The 16,097-nt window shown below is 41.6% G+C and overlaps 1 protein-coding gene across 1 annotated transcript in view; it reads right to left on the bottom strand.

The window, feature by feature from the left end:
• Positions 1-16,097, bottom strand: part of ANTXR1 (ANTXR cell adhesion molecule 1) — a 93,889-nt gene that overhangs the window by 73,703 nt on the left and 4,089 nt on the right. The window contains exons 2-8 of the mRNA XM_425758.8: positions 12,187-12,258; positions 11,669-11,740; positions 9,390-9,471; positions 8,570-8,603; positions 7,076-7,155; positions 5,363-5,431; positions 4,613-4,693 (exon numbers count right to left, since the gene is read on the bottom strand). Coding sequence (XP_425758.5) covers positions 4,613-4,693; positions 5,363-5,431; positions 7,076-7,155; positions 8,570-8,603; positions 9,390-9,471; positions 11,669-11,740; positions 12,187-12,258 — 490 coding nt within the window. The remainder of the gene's footprint in view (positions 1-4,612; positions 4,694-5,362; positions 5,432-7,075; positions 7,156-8,569; positions 8,604-9,389; positions 9,472-11,668; positions 11,741-12,186; positions 12,259-16,097) is intronic.

Raw genomic sequence — 16,097 nt, forward strand, 5'->3', positions numbered from 1 at the left:
AACAACAAAAAGGAGGACCCTAAGGACATTCTTCTAAAGTACCCACATGTAGCTAACTATCCATCCACGTGGATTTAGTCCTCTGCTGCATTCCCCTTACTCATCCCTGGTTCTGTTTCTCTGAAGATACAGCATTTCTCTCCCAGAGACCAGCAGGGCTAATGAACTCCACTAAGACTTGACATTTTATCAACTATTTTTCCCCTCCACTGAAAATATCTCTCATTTCAGAATAGACTCTTTCCAGATTTTTCCACATTCCCCTTTAGTTTCTGCTCCCTTCACCCTCAGCATCCCCCAACCGAAATGTTTTAATGTATATTTTGTCTCTTAATTGACTTTCAGCAATAGAATGAAAGAGGAAGGAAGCAAGCAAGTTGGAAACAAAAGCATGAAAAATACAATAAATATTTTCATTTAATGAAAATGAGGTAAAACCACACAAGACTGAGCTTGAAATTCACAATTTCTATTCAGTTACTTGGAAAAAAAAAAACACACTGTAAGCTAATTCAGATGGGAGGGTGGAAAGCAGGTGCCCCAATTAGACAATGCAAAGCTCCTTTCCAGTTCAGCTAAACTCATATCTGTGTCCATAAAGCTCACTCCTGTTGAACAAAGTGCACAGCCTTGTAGGTGCACTTCATTCACTGGGCTGGCTCCCCAGAAAAGCAAAGCAATGTGCTATAGCAGTGACACAACCTCCCAGTTGGGCACCAGTCAACAACTCCAGTGGAGCACATGGGAGAGCTGACTCCACATCCTCAGTTTCATATTGAGAACTGCAACACTCCAGTTCTGGTAACTGACTGCATGGCCTCAAGGCAACTTGCCTTGACATCGGTGTAGAAGAGAATTTGAAGCACCTGCTTGCTTTTGATGAGGAGGCATCCCAGTGTCTTCTGCAGCACATGCTTAATGACTAAGCTCTGCTTCTCAAATCAGGACTCCACTTATGTTCCAGCTTCACACATGCTCCTGGGATGATCTCTTGTTAATATTCACTGACATGCCAAATAAAAAATGCAGCAAATTCTCACGGTAGTGTGAAATGGTTTTATTTGCCATAGCTTCCTATCAGGACAGAACTGAATCTAGCATTATCTGTGACTCATTTAGCTTTCTGCTAGGCAATGTATCAAAGAGCAGGGTCCAGGAGAGGTCCTGCAGGTCACCTGGCCAATTTTGGAAATAAAGGGAAGAAAGAATGAAATTCTGCAGCTGTTTCCACAAGTTTTACCACAGCAGCTCTATATTACTTGCACATTTCCCCCCCCCCCACTAAATTTGGGGATTCTAAATAGCAAACAAGACGCTGAAGTTTAATGGAAGGTTATTGCCTAATCATTGTTAGCGTGAATGACCCAGTCTGCAGCTAAGTGCCCATTAATGAGCTCTGTTGGACTGTTAAATAACAAGGTCTGTTGTCAACTACAAAACAGTCACCTGTTTCTGAAGTGTTTCCTGTCCAATCACATATGCATACACTCAGTGAAACCATAGAATCCTAGAACCATTGAGGTTGGAAAAGACCTCCAAAGACCATCTTGTCCAACTATCCATCTACCAACAATATTCCTCCTCTAAACCACATCCCTTAGCACAACATCTGAACGTTTCTTGAACACCTCCAGGGGCGACGTCTCAACTTCCTCTGCAGGCAGCCTGTTCCAGTGCCCAGCCACTCTTTTGGAGAAGAAATTTTTCCTAATATCCAACCTGAACCTCCTCTGGCGCAACTTGAGGCCATCACTCTCATCTTATCGCTGGTTTCATGGGACAAGAGGCCCACCCCCACCTCGCTACAAACTCCTAAGCCATTTTTCAAAGATGTACGTGGGGGAAGCAAGAAGAAGTAGAAAACATGATCACAACCAGTGAAATTAACAAGAAACATCATACGGTTGAGACTGGGGTTCAGAATCCTTTAGATGGGTAATCCAGCTACCTAAGCCAACAGTTTTGAGTTGTTGACTTTCTCTTTGGCCTACATACAAAGCTTGGCTCTGACAGAAGGCACTTCAAGCATACAGGACATGACTTGCAAGTGAAATGATTTTCATCTCTCCTTCACACAACTCTCATCCCTCTCTCCCTAACACCTGTACACAGTATATATATATTTGCAGGTGACATGCAAATAGCTAGCTCAGGATGAGTGCAGAAAAGCATCATTTCTCATACTTTGTCTATGATGCATTCACATTAAGTTCTCAAAAATGTTTCAGGCTCTAAAGAAAGCAATGACCAGATCCTATCCTGACTTCATGCTGCTTTACATTTCACTGCCTGCAGCACTTCTATCAAAGAAATCACACTGGAAATCACAGGAGGGAAAGGACTGAAACCTACAGCGCACTGAACGCCTACAGCTCTCCTTCTAAGACTTATGTTTCAGCTCATATAAGCACAGTCCAAATAGCTTGGTGGTGCTCAGGCAGTGGGATACAGTCCTGCATTAACAGCACAGAGCAGGGCTCCTTGCAGCTGCTCACTGAAGACTTGCTGGCTCCCATGGGCTGGCTGGAAAGCAAAGGCAGGGTGTTCTGAGGCATGTGCAGACCCACCACTCTGAACAGCTTTGCTCAACAGATGCAGGCCCAGCACAGAGCCAGCCTCAAGCCCTACCTCTCCCAGCTCCCACCCACTTGGAGAGACCTCAAAGCCCACTGCCTCTGCACATGCAAAAGGAGAGGAAAGATTTGTTCCCTGGGACAAGGGGAGGAGGGAAGAGTTGGGCTGCCTCGGCAGGAACACAGAGCAGTTCACATCAAATCACTGCAGGCCAGAGCAAACTCAGGTCTACACATCTCAAGAGTGATTTCAAGCACTAATCTCTCCCAGACTCATCATTTTATATTCCCTTCCCCTGTTACATCAGCCAGTACCTATTAGCTTAACCAATCCCTTTCTCACATGGCTGAGCATCTTTGCTATGCTAGCATTTACATGAGAGTTGAAATAAGTCCATGGCTTCCAAATCTCATGGCTCTTTCAACAGGAAAAAGGCTCTCCTATGAACATTAATACTATGTTTACACTAAGAAAGAGGTACTTTGCAGGTACAAAATACCAAGGCAGCTTGCTTTCTGGCTAGAACAAGAATCTACAGCCTCTTTATTTTCCTACAGCGATTAATTTCCTTCTTGCCATTCCTTTCACACACCTCCCCTTTTTACACAGCCTATTGCAATCACTTCAACGCAAGGCACTATCTGCCTTATAGGATATGTGCTGGCATTCAGACTGTCTGGAAGGGATGAGAGAAAGCGTGATCCCCATATGACAATACTACCACGCTATCAGCAGGAATTGGACTCACTACTGTGTAATAACTTCTTATGACCCTCCTTTCCAGGGCTGATAAATCTTGCACCCGTCAGCTGAAGTTCCTAGAGGCTGAAGTCTTCCTCTATCTTAAGCACAACTGGAAAGGGAGTCAGGACTGCTTCTGGAATTCATTAAAGAGAGCTGCAAAGGGAACGCAGGTCTGGGAAGCAAAACAGATCTTTTTATTGTTTTCTTGCTTTCTTAAATGAGATGCGACACCTGATGGAGGTCATAGCCCCACACTTGGACAGTGGAAAGCCAATACGCAAGGGATTCCATCTGCATGCAAAAGAACTAGGGAAAACTGTGCCTGTGCTGTGGGAGCAGGTTTTTTGCATGGTACTACGTGGTATGAATGGTGTGTAACTGCCATAAACACAGAAATCTGAGACCCCCCTGGTGAACCTACCCTCCCCAGATTCGAGTGGAAAGTTATGTATTATGTCTGTGTTATATCAACTAACAAAGCCTGTACCAAAATGAACAAAACACATGTCCCTAAAAGGATTTCCCACCCTACTTTGTAGCTGAGGGAAGCAATATAATTAGAATGATTATGAGCAAAGGAAAAGAAAAACCGTGAGAGTGATCTGAAAACATAAAGTCTTGCTTTTCCTGCTCAGACAAGGGAGGCCCTGGTCATAGGTAAGAAAGAATAAGGCCACTCAACATCTTAAGAACTAGAAATAGAGATGTTTTATGAGGCTCTACTCTTGGCTAGTAGAGACCACAGAGCATGACTTGTACACAAGGAATAGGAAAGGAGTCAATCCAGGCTGCCTCTCTCTTTGCCAGTGAACTGCCACCAACCTCCCCATTTAATACCAGCCCAGGCTGCCCAGGGCCCCATCCAGCCTGGCCTCGAACACCTCCAGGGATGGAGCATCCACAGCCTCTCTGGACAGCTGTTCCAGCACCTCACCACTCTCTTGCTAAAGAACTTCCCCCTGATATCCAACCTAAATCTTCCCTCCCTCAACTTAAAACCATTTCTCCTTGTCCTGCCATCCTCTACCCTTGTAAAGAGTTGACTTCCCTCCCATTTGTAGGCTCCCTTTAGGTACTGCAAGGCTGGGCTCAAGGCTTCCTCTGTTTCAACCTGCTTATAAACTCAATCTTGAAGTAGCAATATTAGCACCCATTAAGATTTCTTTGGACACAGCATTCAAGCGATTTACTAGTAGGCAGCGGATCCTTGTGAACATAGGAAGACTAAATCTTTAACTACCAGGTAACAAACTCTAACACATATACATGCAAATATACAATTAAACATACTTACAGAGTCGATAATTCCCTGCAGGGCTTCAAAACCATCATTCACAGGAAAGACATGATCTTTGCTGTCAGCAATTCTCGCCAGCTGACAGCGCGGTGTAAGTAAATAAAACAGAAATGCAAAGGATGAGATCAATTAGTCATCAGGCAGCACACAGAGTTAGTTCTTCAGACTCATTCACTTGCAAGGGAAAAATACCAACTACCATAAGTGCTCTGCATGGATTGCTAATGGATTGCCTTTCCTGTCCGGACAGAGATTGGACCATTTGTGGTTAACGTTACGTATGAAATATAATTCATGGGCATACTAAGTTTCATGAAATTTAGAAGTCATTCTGTCAAGTTAATGGGAAAACACAGTAAAATATTAGAGTCACTAATGAAGATTATTTTTTTTTTTGCACAGAACTGCAATATTGCCACATAATTCATCTTTTTGCACTTTCATTTCACACATTAAAAAGCAAAGTCCACACAACCTTCTGCCTACAGCTTACAACAGATGGATCTGATGTTCCTCTGCCTTTTCCCTGCTTTTCCCCAACAACCGTTCTGGCACACGGGCAGAAGGACACTCCTCCACAGAGGGAGGGCTTAGAAGAAGGGCTCAGAGAAGGGGCTTAAAATCAGCAACATGACCAACACACTTTGGGTAGACCGGAGTGAGGAAAGAGAAAGTAAGTCTGGATTTTGTGCCTGTGCCAAATGCCTGTGCCAAATACCCCAGTAGACACAATGAGCACTTGTTTACCTGGGTTTCATTGAAGTCCTTCACACCAACACAATATACTGTTGCTCCCAGCTCTCTTGACCGATTGGCCTGGAATAAGGAAAGGAGGGATGATGTGAACACAAATGGATGTAGGCTTCTTAAAGACCTTACTTGTGAATTTAGGCTTTCTCCATAAAGACAGCATCTCGCCCAATAACGATCTTTAAAAGCTTTTCTCCCTGATTCTGCAGAATCAGATTTTATCTGCTACTAGAATGCTCTTTGCCTAGTAAAACAGAGCCCAACATATTTTATGTTTCTTTTTAAACCTTATTATCTCACTTTCCTATCTACTCCTATTTTCTTAGGGTGGTTGATCAAACACACTCATGACAGGCTTTGCATTATTTGGGACATACACCAGTATAGTAGCCTAAAATATTTCAGTTTCTACCTCCAGACAGTGCAAGTATTTTGGTATCTGTTCCTCTGGGATTGGAACATGATGATCCATGAGGTCCCTTCCAACCCAAGCCATTTTGATATCAAAGCATTCAAGGGAGTACATAAATTTCAATTTTTTCAGGCCTGTAGATGAAGGTGCACTTACTATTGAAAAAGCAACAGTTCTAAATGCTTTTTCTTGTGTAAATGTGAATGAAGTCATCTAATGATCTTTATTGGAATAGAAATACCTGGCTGTTTGAGAACCCATCCCCAGAGAAGACAGCATCAAGTCAAATTACATCAGTACAACGCTGACGTAGTTCAGTCTGCTAGACAGCAAAGAGCTTTACAAGGAAAGCATCATTCTACCTTTACACAAAGAAGCTTAAAGGCAAAGAACTGAAGCAAGTGGGTGTATAATCTGAGGAAAAGATCTCAGTTCTGCTTGCTCAGTAACTGCTCCTCCCAAAACCAAAATATAGCACTTCTGACCTCTCAAGTTGCTCATTCACCTCTAAAAACAAACATGTTTTTCTTGTATATTTTTGATTTCAGGAGGGAAGAAAAGGAGATGAACAATTAGAAAGAAAAGCCTTACATTCTTGACATTTGTGCTTCAGCAATATTGTTTTTCCATCTACAACATAACCCTTCTTTTTGTTATTGGATTTAAAATTGCACCTGGGATAGATTTAGAGGAAAAGACCTGTCCATAGCAAACTGATGTAACAATGCCATCTTCCAAGTTCAAGTCATCTTACCTTGACTGAAGTCTTCAGTAGGAACATTATAGAGAAAAACCGTCAAGTTCAACTACTGAGCACCTAATATTTGGGGCAGTATGTTAGCTTAAGGATGATGTCCAGTATCCATGCTTGAAACTTGGAAATGGACACATTTGCTCAGGATTCAGGGAATTCCCAAATCATTTTAGTAAATGCTGAAACTTTTCAGCTGGGGATTATTTCTACCTCCAAACTGTTTTTAACTGGAAGTTGTTAAAAGAACTTATTTCCTATGAATTTATGAGCAGACTCAGTGTTGATGAGTCAGAAATATTGCTGCTAATGTTTATCTCTAAGATTCATGTCTGAAGAACACAAAAGTTGGCAATGCTGCCCATGGTAGGGAGGTTAGAACTAGATGACCTTTGAGGTCCCTACCATCTCAAGCCATTCTATGATTCTATTACAGGATTTGATGAGAGTTTTGTCCCTAGGATAAAGGTTTCCTCTATATTTTGCCTTTGAAGCAGCAGAACTAGACATTTTGCTCTCTCTCTGGCTAAAAATGTGCAAGACTTACCTCCCTCTCAGAGTAGAAAAATAGGTCTTCGTGGAGCTCTCCATCTGTCAGTGCAATGATGACACTTGCAGTTCTGTAACCTAAATACAAAGAGTTCTTTACTCCCATGTTTTGAGTAACATTTGTTAAATTAACATAGAAAACATCTTACTAATGAGCTGCTAGACTGGAAATGGTTAGCATTAATCCCATGCCCTTATTCCCTTCAGCCAAACAGTTTTCAGAAGACGTGAACTTCTGCACACTCTTTCCATTTGGGCACCTGCCCGCACCACCAGTTTTAGACCATACTCCTTTGAGGTGCCAATGATTTTTAACAGAAATTCTCTCCTAACTATTTCAGTATTTCAGACTGGTAGATTAGGCAGCAAAAAAAATTAAGCAGAGTGTTCCGAGCTATTAATTCCTGATTTTATGAATGCTGTAAATTCAAGAAATGCAGAGAGTTTCAGCTTGTGATGAAAAGCTGAATTGGGATTTAAATAGATTTGGTAGGAAAACGACCTATATTCTTCAGTCTCTCTATGTAACATATTTCAGCATCATGATTAAACACCACTGTCTTCTCCTTGAATTGATTATAACTTAGGTTTTACAAGTTTATATTAATTTTCAGGAGCAGACAAATAGAATTCAACCATATTTCTGGCAACAGACTTATTACAGGTCTGTAGGAGCTCTGTAGATATAACTTGCACACTGTTAAGGAATGTTAATGGCACAGCACTTGTAAAGCCAAAGTAGACGGGCCAATGTTGGCTTGAGGACCCAGTTGCACACTGCTTCTTCAACCTGTTTTTGTATGGCACATTGTTTACATGCAATATGTAATACAAGCATGTAAAAACATTATCAATCCCCAGTAGCATTACTGTAGGTATTTATTCCTTTCTGCTGCAGTTGGATTTTATAGCTCAGTTCCAAAGCTTTGTTTCATTCATGAGTGGCCCTGCAAAACCGCTAGCACTGGTTTTGTACTCAAACATCTGGCCTCCCGTCTTTCAGTTTCCAAGAGATGTTTTATTTCTACTTTGTGTTTTCCAGTGCAGAAAGACTTTATGCTAATTACAAGGAAGAAAGGAGAAATATTTTGGAAGTGTCTGCTCTTAGTATTACATGCACTAATTTCTTGTTGAAAAACACATTTGCTGATCAGTATCCCCATGTACTCATGTTTCAAAAGGAAGAAGAAATGGTTACCTGAGTCCTCAAGCAAAAAAAACCATCATGTACCAGGTAGTTTTAACACCAGTAGGTACCTTCAGTCAGCCAGGCTTCTCACTTTTGGCCTGAAAAGCACTTATTCCAGCTCTGGACCCTTAAATCTTTACCTGTTCTTTTTTTCCCCCCTTCAGGAGCAACTACCCTGAAAAGCATTGAATTCCTGTAACAGGAGCCACCCACTACCTTTCTTGCAGCAAAGCTGCATTTCAAATCAATTAAGGGTATCAGTAAAGAAGGAAAAACATTTAATGGATCAGGAAAGTCTCTCACCATGAACATTTTCATAGTAAATCTGTTCACTTGCCTGAAATTAAATCAGAAGATTATTAGCAATAAATAATAATCCTGTGGGCATCTACACATGCACCAGAAAGAAAGAAGATGGCAGCGAGGATGTCATGATTGTAGCCTAGAGATGACCTCTCATTGGCTTCACAGAACAAGTTTCTTGCCTGTGGCTTTCACTGCATGGCTTTTCTAAAGCATTAACTCAAAGAGACCCTAAGACCGCTGGCCAGTCGTCATCTCCCACTACTCCATCTGGAAATCCCATTCACCTTCCTACTTTAGAAACATCTTATGTCCATGATATATACTCTCCAGCACTTCTAGGTCAACTACTCCAATTGGAAACAAACCAACTGCAAAGAGATATTCATATGCTTCTGTCTCCTGCCTTAACTACACACAAGCACATTTTGCAAGGCAGAAGGACAAATGCTTCAACGTTCCAAAATTTAGAACAAAAAAGCTGGCAGAAAAATGCTCAGTTTTAAAATCTGGTTGTTACTGTTTTTGTCACCTCCATTTTTTGAGGTGTGTTTAGATGCATTTTTCAATAGACAGTTTCCCAATCCTCAAAAATGCACATGTAGTACAGAATGGGAAGGAGTTCAGGATTTCCCCTAGTAGAGGTTTATCTAAACTCCTGACCTTGTAAAATACATAGGCGAAGACTGGAATAGGCAATAACTTTTTAGTAGCATTGTTCGTCCACGACACTGAACAGGTTATGGCCATGGCCTTAGATCCCAACCAACTCTAACAACCCAGACACAGTTTAAATACACTCTAACATGTATCTAGTTACCCTTTCAAATCCTTCATGCATGTACGTGTCACCTCCTGGAAGGACTTTCTGAAGCTCTTCTAGACCCTGACGTATCTGTTCCCTGAAATGAATGCAGATGAATTGTTATATCCAAGATCAAACGTATCAGGACTTGGTAGCCCAATGAAGACACGCATGGCTGAAATCAGATAGAGATGGGAAAAGAGAGTTAACTCAATGTTTATATAGGCTAAGGCAATGTCTGGATACCTTTCTAAGGATGTAGAAAATAGAGCAGATGTGTTCTTTATGGGTATTCCCACAGCTCAGAGAAAGCCATGTCAGCCACTTCTCCATTCACATTTCTCTCCAAATAGACATTCCCTGTGCAGCCCTGGTCAAACCTCTGTTGCAGAAGTAGAGCAGCTGACTTGCACATGGCCGATATTCCTCACCTGTTCTTGCTGGTTTGACTGTGCAAATTAACCAAAAAGCCATAAAGTCCAATTGGATGGATGTACATCTGTGTGGGTAGTGGCTGAGGGAAGCAGGATTGTTTAGTCTGAAGAAGAGAAGGCTCAGGAGAAACCTTATTACTCTCTACAGCTCCCTGAAAGGAGGTGGTAGTAAGATGGGGGTTGGCCTCTTCTCCCAGATAACAGTGAGAAGATGAGAGGAAATGACATTAAGTTGTGCCAGGGAAGGCTCAGGTAGGATATTAGGAAAAATTTATTCTCTGAAAGAGTGGTCAGGCATTGGAACAGGCTGCCCAGGGAGGTGATGGAGTTACTGTCTGTGGAGGTGTTCCAGAAATGGGTAGATGTGGCACTGAGTGACATGGTTTAGTGGTGATGTATTGATGGCTGGACTGTCATCGTCATCACGCTCATAGGATCACTGAGGTTGGAAAAGACCACTAAGATAATTGAGTCCAACTATCAATCTATCCCCACTGCGCCCACTATGTCCCTCAGAACGACACTGACCCTTCTTCTTGAAAACTGCTATGAATAGTAACTCCACCACTTCTCTGGGCTTATTCATGCTGATAGACCACATGGAGACATGGGGAAGATGGAGAAAGTTTTGCCACTTTTCCAACTTCTCTACTAAAAAGGCTGCATTGGCTAAAGGACTGGAAGGAAGCCCACCCCTTGTTTTTCAGACCTCTGATAAAAAGCCAGCAGCTCTCCAATTCAGCTGGCTTTTGACTAATACCATATCAATATCCTGTTCCCAGTCGACATTTCTAGGACAGCTGCATAAATATGAAATACATTTCCACATGGGAAACATACATAGCAAGCCTCATAGCTTAAAGCCTTAAGAGACCAGAGATCTCTGCAACAAGGTATGCTCCCAGGGTGAGACACAGACAGAGGCAAGAGCAGGTTTTCTCTGGCACCAACTGACATATGGTTAATTCTCTTTTTACTTATTGTTGGGGTAAACTGCAAGAGACGTTCAGGCTGGCTGGCTTTAACGACATTTTTCAAGGTTGGTATGTGTGTGGACTGCTCTTTAGGAAAGTGGCCAGTTTCCTATTCATTTCTCTATAGCAGCAGCTCTGGTATGCAATTTCATAGACATCCAATATGTAAAACACATGCTGACTTATACGGTCTTCACATGTGTTACATATATCTTTGCTCCACGTGGCAACGAAGCTAACAGAGGAAGCAATAGTGATTAAAGGACCTCATCCAGCTCTTCTTGAAGGCAAAGTGAAAAAAATATATCAATCCCATAGATTTCACTGGGATCAATTTGGGGATCTGCAAGGGAGCAACAAGAACATACTTCAGAAACATGACAATCAAACTGTCATTGCCAAAAATACACACTCTTGCAATCCATCCTAAACACTTTGCTTGTTTTCAGGCAGCTGAGAAATCATTCCCATCTCTCCATCAAGAGAATGGCAACCACGTACTGTTTTCAAGTTTGTTTTTATGGGAAGGGAGTTTCACTTATTTGTTTGCAGAAAAAACTCCCTACAGATGTTTCAAAGGCAACAAGGCCTTTTTTTTTTGACAACAGCATGAAAATGTCTGGAAAGCAGACTCCCAGATAGAGCAGTATCTGGGTTTAAAGCTCAGTTGCTGAAAGAAAGGCATGTAGAAGCTAAAATTCAGAAGACAACTTCTGCTTTAAGAGACCTTAGGGCATCCTAACAGAATGAGTGTCATATCTGAAATGGGCAGGTGATTTAATTCATTTGAGAAGAACAAAGATGTCACTGTACTGTTGACTGTGAGCTGGAGATCACCGAGCAAGGAAAGTGGAGGAAGATTCAGAAGGACTTTTAAACGTCTTACCTGTCTTCTGTTAATCTCATCAGAATTGTTCCTCTGGTTGAGAAAACGATGAAGGACATCCTCAGCTGAGGGCTGGAGAAAAAGAGACAGCAGAGGTGATTTCGGTGGTCCAGACCACTGCTTAATGTATGTGTAGGAACAAACTCAAAGGGCTCTTATTGCTACCAAGATTATAACAAGATAGGACTGAGCAGCAAATGGGGCTTTGCCCCGGGCAGCTATAGCCAAGGAAGACCACGAGGAACACGTAGTAACCAACCAGCTCAGAAACGATGAGGATTCCCTGCCTACAACAGTACAATTTGGTCCATGGAAGTCAGGCTGGAGAGAAGGATCCAGTTAGATTATCTGCTCCTATGTCCTACACAACAGGAACGGGGAACGATTCCAAAGCAATAAATGGGATGATCTGAGAAACACATTAGGAACCTCCACCAGGTGAGTTCCCCAGGGACAAATCAGAATGTAGATCTTGACACCCCTCCTCTCTCAGTTATCTACAAATGAGTACCTCTTACCTTATGAACTTGCGGGCCAAATGTTCCACAAAATGATATATTTCATTCCAGTGGTGCAGGACACTTCCTGATCTATGGGAAATAATGGTTACAGGACATATTTAATTGCTGCTGTTGTAGTTTTCCAAGCCTAGTGCTTTGTCACACATTGCTCAGGGAGTTACTCCTATTCTTCCTTTTAAAAGATATTAAAATGTAAATTACATTTCCTACTTAGCTTTGAAAAGCAGGAGTAATTTATGCTCCATGCAACTACTTGAGACTACACATCACAATAACACGTGGCAGTGATGTTAGACCTTTAGCACAACCTTAAACAAATAAACCCTGTGTTAGCAATGCCTGTCTCCTTGCACTGCCTGCTAGGTGAATTCAACCAACTCATTTGCCATAGCATTGTGCAGAGTTTTTAGCTCATTTTGGGAATGAAATGCAGTTGGAGGAACAGATTCCTAAGCCTCTCTAGCATTTCCACTGTGCTAGAGACCATGAAAAGTAAAACACCTTCAGTCCACATCTTGGCTGTTGCTTCCCACTCCGTCATAGCTCAGTTCAAGGCAAAACACAAACTAATGCTGCTCCCCAGGAAAATAAACTGTGGATTTGGATGGGATTGGATTATTCTTGTAAGAACCAGGAAAAAGTGAGATTAACTAGAATCTTCCAGCACTAAATGCACCTTCTGGCATAAACATTTATGTGAATATTGGAATATTAATATTGGGGAAAAAAAATCTTTTCTAGAAATGGAAAATAAATGTGCCATCACTTATTTCTTTTCATTGACTACAATTAAAAATATTTATAGGGGAAAAACAAACCCAGTTTTAACAGAAAACTCAAAAACTCATTGATTTGCAGCCTGAGAAATATGAATATTTGAGAATATGTTTTTTCACTTCACAGAAAGAAAAGGCATCTGATCCGACTCTTCTCTAACTTAGGGCTGAGAAACTAAATGAATACCCACAAATAGATTCAACCAAACTCTACACACCTGGCACAGACAGCCTCCGCTGAGCTGCAAATACCATTACTTCACTTCCTAGAAGTACTGCAAGCATGCAAACCACATTGTACAGGTTACATAAATTTCCTTCTTTCTTCTCCCTGCACCTGGTTCTTATTTACAGCCATTCAGTAAAACCCTTCACCCGATCCACTTGCTTCACGATATCTCAAGTCATTTTTATTTTGTATGAACCCATAGGTCCAAAGGCAGCCTTAGATGGGGACATGCATCGAGGACCCTTGCATATATGCTCCATCTGGATGAAAAGTGAACAACACTGGTTCTCTTTACACAAAGGAGCTGATACCAATTACACCTTTTTAAATAAAACCTTGCAGGCACCCTGTTTTCTTTCTGCGATTGTAACAGCTTGCACAGGAGACTCAATCACAAGACAGTGCTAATATCCTTGTGTTTCATGGATCCTCAGGGAAGAGACAAAAAAATCTTTTGTTCTTCGTCAGACCAAGACTTGAAATCACTACTTGTTCTCCAACCTCATATGTACCAGAGAGGGCCAAATAAATGTCCCTGTTCATTGCAGGGGAGTCCATGACCTTTAAGGACCCTTTCAACTCAAATGGTTCAACGCTTGTTTGGTCTTAATAAATTAAAGCACACAGACAGTGAAAAAATTTATGTCTTATAACAGATGATGAATGATCTGCATTAGGATTTACCCTCAAACAAAAAACTCAGCTGCGTCCAAATTGCACTGGCTTGTATACTGACAGAACTGAGACACTCAAAGCTCAAACCCAGATGCAAATTCCTCTCAAACGCATGGAATAACTCTAAGACCTTGAATATGACGCCCCAGTGCCATCGATGCCAAACCATCACTGAGAAGAGACTTGGAAAATGGATATTTATTGTCTCTACATGGTAAGGCACAAAATAAACACTTGACATTATGGCAACGATTGCATCAGCCTCCAGAAGACAATGAAGTCAAGACTTCATAAACCACTTACTACATCCTTCAGTGAAATGTAGGTTGCTTTAGACCAGCAACACTAGCCTAGAAAAATGCAATTATTGCTCTCACTTTGTTGCAAACCACTGAACAAAAGCTGAGCACGTTAAAATTACTATTACTGCAAAGCACCTGAGAATGAGATCCAGCCACACAGCACATATGGTATGTGGGTCATCATTTATAACTCTTGCCATTTTCCACGGCTCTGAAGTCATGCATTCTTTTGAAACAGCACTTGCCAAAACGAAGCTTGAAAACCAATTGCTCTGTTCTGCAATGTGCCAGTCAACAGCACACCCCGTTTACATGTCTGCATTTGTGACTTCATCCTGCTTTATTTAAATGGTTTGGACAGTGGGAGCCCTCCTACTCATCTAATGGTACCAAAGAGAAATGGCCTGAAGTTCAAGAGCAGAAGGTTCTCTCTGTTATAAGGTAGCTCCATATCATTGCAACGATCAAAACCCCACAAGTGGAGGATGGTTTCTGCTTTCAGCTACAAAAGCATCAAAGTGGGGTAATTGTAATAACATACAGTTATTCTTCATCCATCTCTACCAAAACAAGATTAAAAACAGGTCCCAAAATGAAGGCTTACACTTCTGTTGACCATAGATCCTTTCTTTTAGCACAAAATGTTTTCCATCTGCAGGTGGACAATTTGTAGTCTATGTGCAATTCATTTCTCTATCAAATCAGCCCAAGGTTTCAACAGACATAAGACACCAAGGTCTGTATTTGGAAGAAATATTTTGACAACAAAAAAATGCATTTTCTCAAAGATATTTCAGACCATGTCACTTACGCAGCCCCTCCTGAGGCATGCCAAGAATTCTAAACAGGAGAAATATTCCTAAAGCCTAATTGCAAGGCAATGAAAGAGAAATTTAAGGTTATGTCTTCATATTCCCAAGGAAAAAAAAGAAGATGATCCGCAAGCCAGTGCTGCAAGGCTGAAAGGTTGATGCTGTAAACTTGCAATTTAAGTAAAGGCTTTTACTGAGAATGCCAAATCCTCTTGCTGGAGAAAAGCCCAATAAGTGGAAATCAAGAATAAGTAAGCCATTATGCCTTTAACAAGAGAATGATACATTTTGTGGTCAACTGTGCTGGGATTTTGTACATCTAAATTCAATCCAAGGCAGAGGCACTCCACATGGCTCAGTGTTTCCAGGGGCAAGGAGCCACTGCTGGCCCAGCAGGTGCTTTTCTCCTACCCATGCACTGTACCTCAAAGCTGTAGTGACACAAACTGTCTTAGTTTGTCTTTCTTCTACTTTTTAACTCCTTGTTTCCATTTCTCCCATTGCACCTTCTCAGCAAACCCACAGTGGTATTTTTAATTCACAAACATGGATGAAAATAGAGCCAAGGCCACAAACTCATAGAATGGCTTGGGTTGGAAGAGACCTCATAGATGACCCAATTCCAACCCACCTCATCTAGTTCCAACCCCCAAACTCTTTGACAGAGCTTTCACAGCAGCTACAAGCATGCAGCGGACAGAAGTACATACAGACACCTGATTCAGACTGACATTGATCCAAATTCTCCTTAAACTTTTGGACCAACCCCAAGATGTCTCCTAGCTGTCAGAGGTGGCACTGACCCAAGAAGTTTTGCAGTGCTGTTTCAATGAACACTTGAAAAAAAATAACACAGGTGAGCCAAAGAGTCCTCTGCCTTTCCAGATATTTCAGGAGCAATTCTGGGAAAACCAGATAGCACGTAGATGTTAGTGAGGTGATGCAAACACTTCTGTCTTGAGCTGAACCTCGTATGGGACAACTCACCAAGCTATCGTCAAACAATTACAGGGTTTATAGAGGTCCAGTTCAGAGCAGTGCAAGCCTCTAAGTCCAAACAATCTGAGAATATTCATCTTTATCTGATTGGCAGGGAGTACATGACAAAGAAACA

Source organism: Gallus gallus, chromosome 22 (assembly GCF_016699485.2).
Source record: "Gallus gallus isolate bGalGal1 chromosome 22, bGalGal1.mat.broiler.GRCg7b, whole genome shotgun sequence".
Lineage (NCBI taxonomy): Eukaryota > Metazoa > Chordata > Aves > Galliformes > Phasianidae > Gallus > Gallus gallus.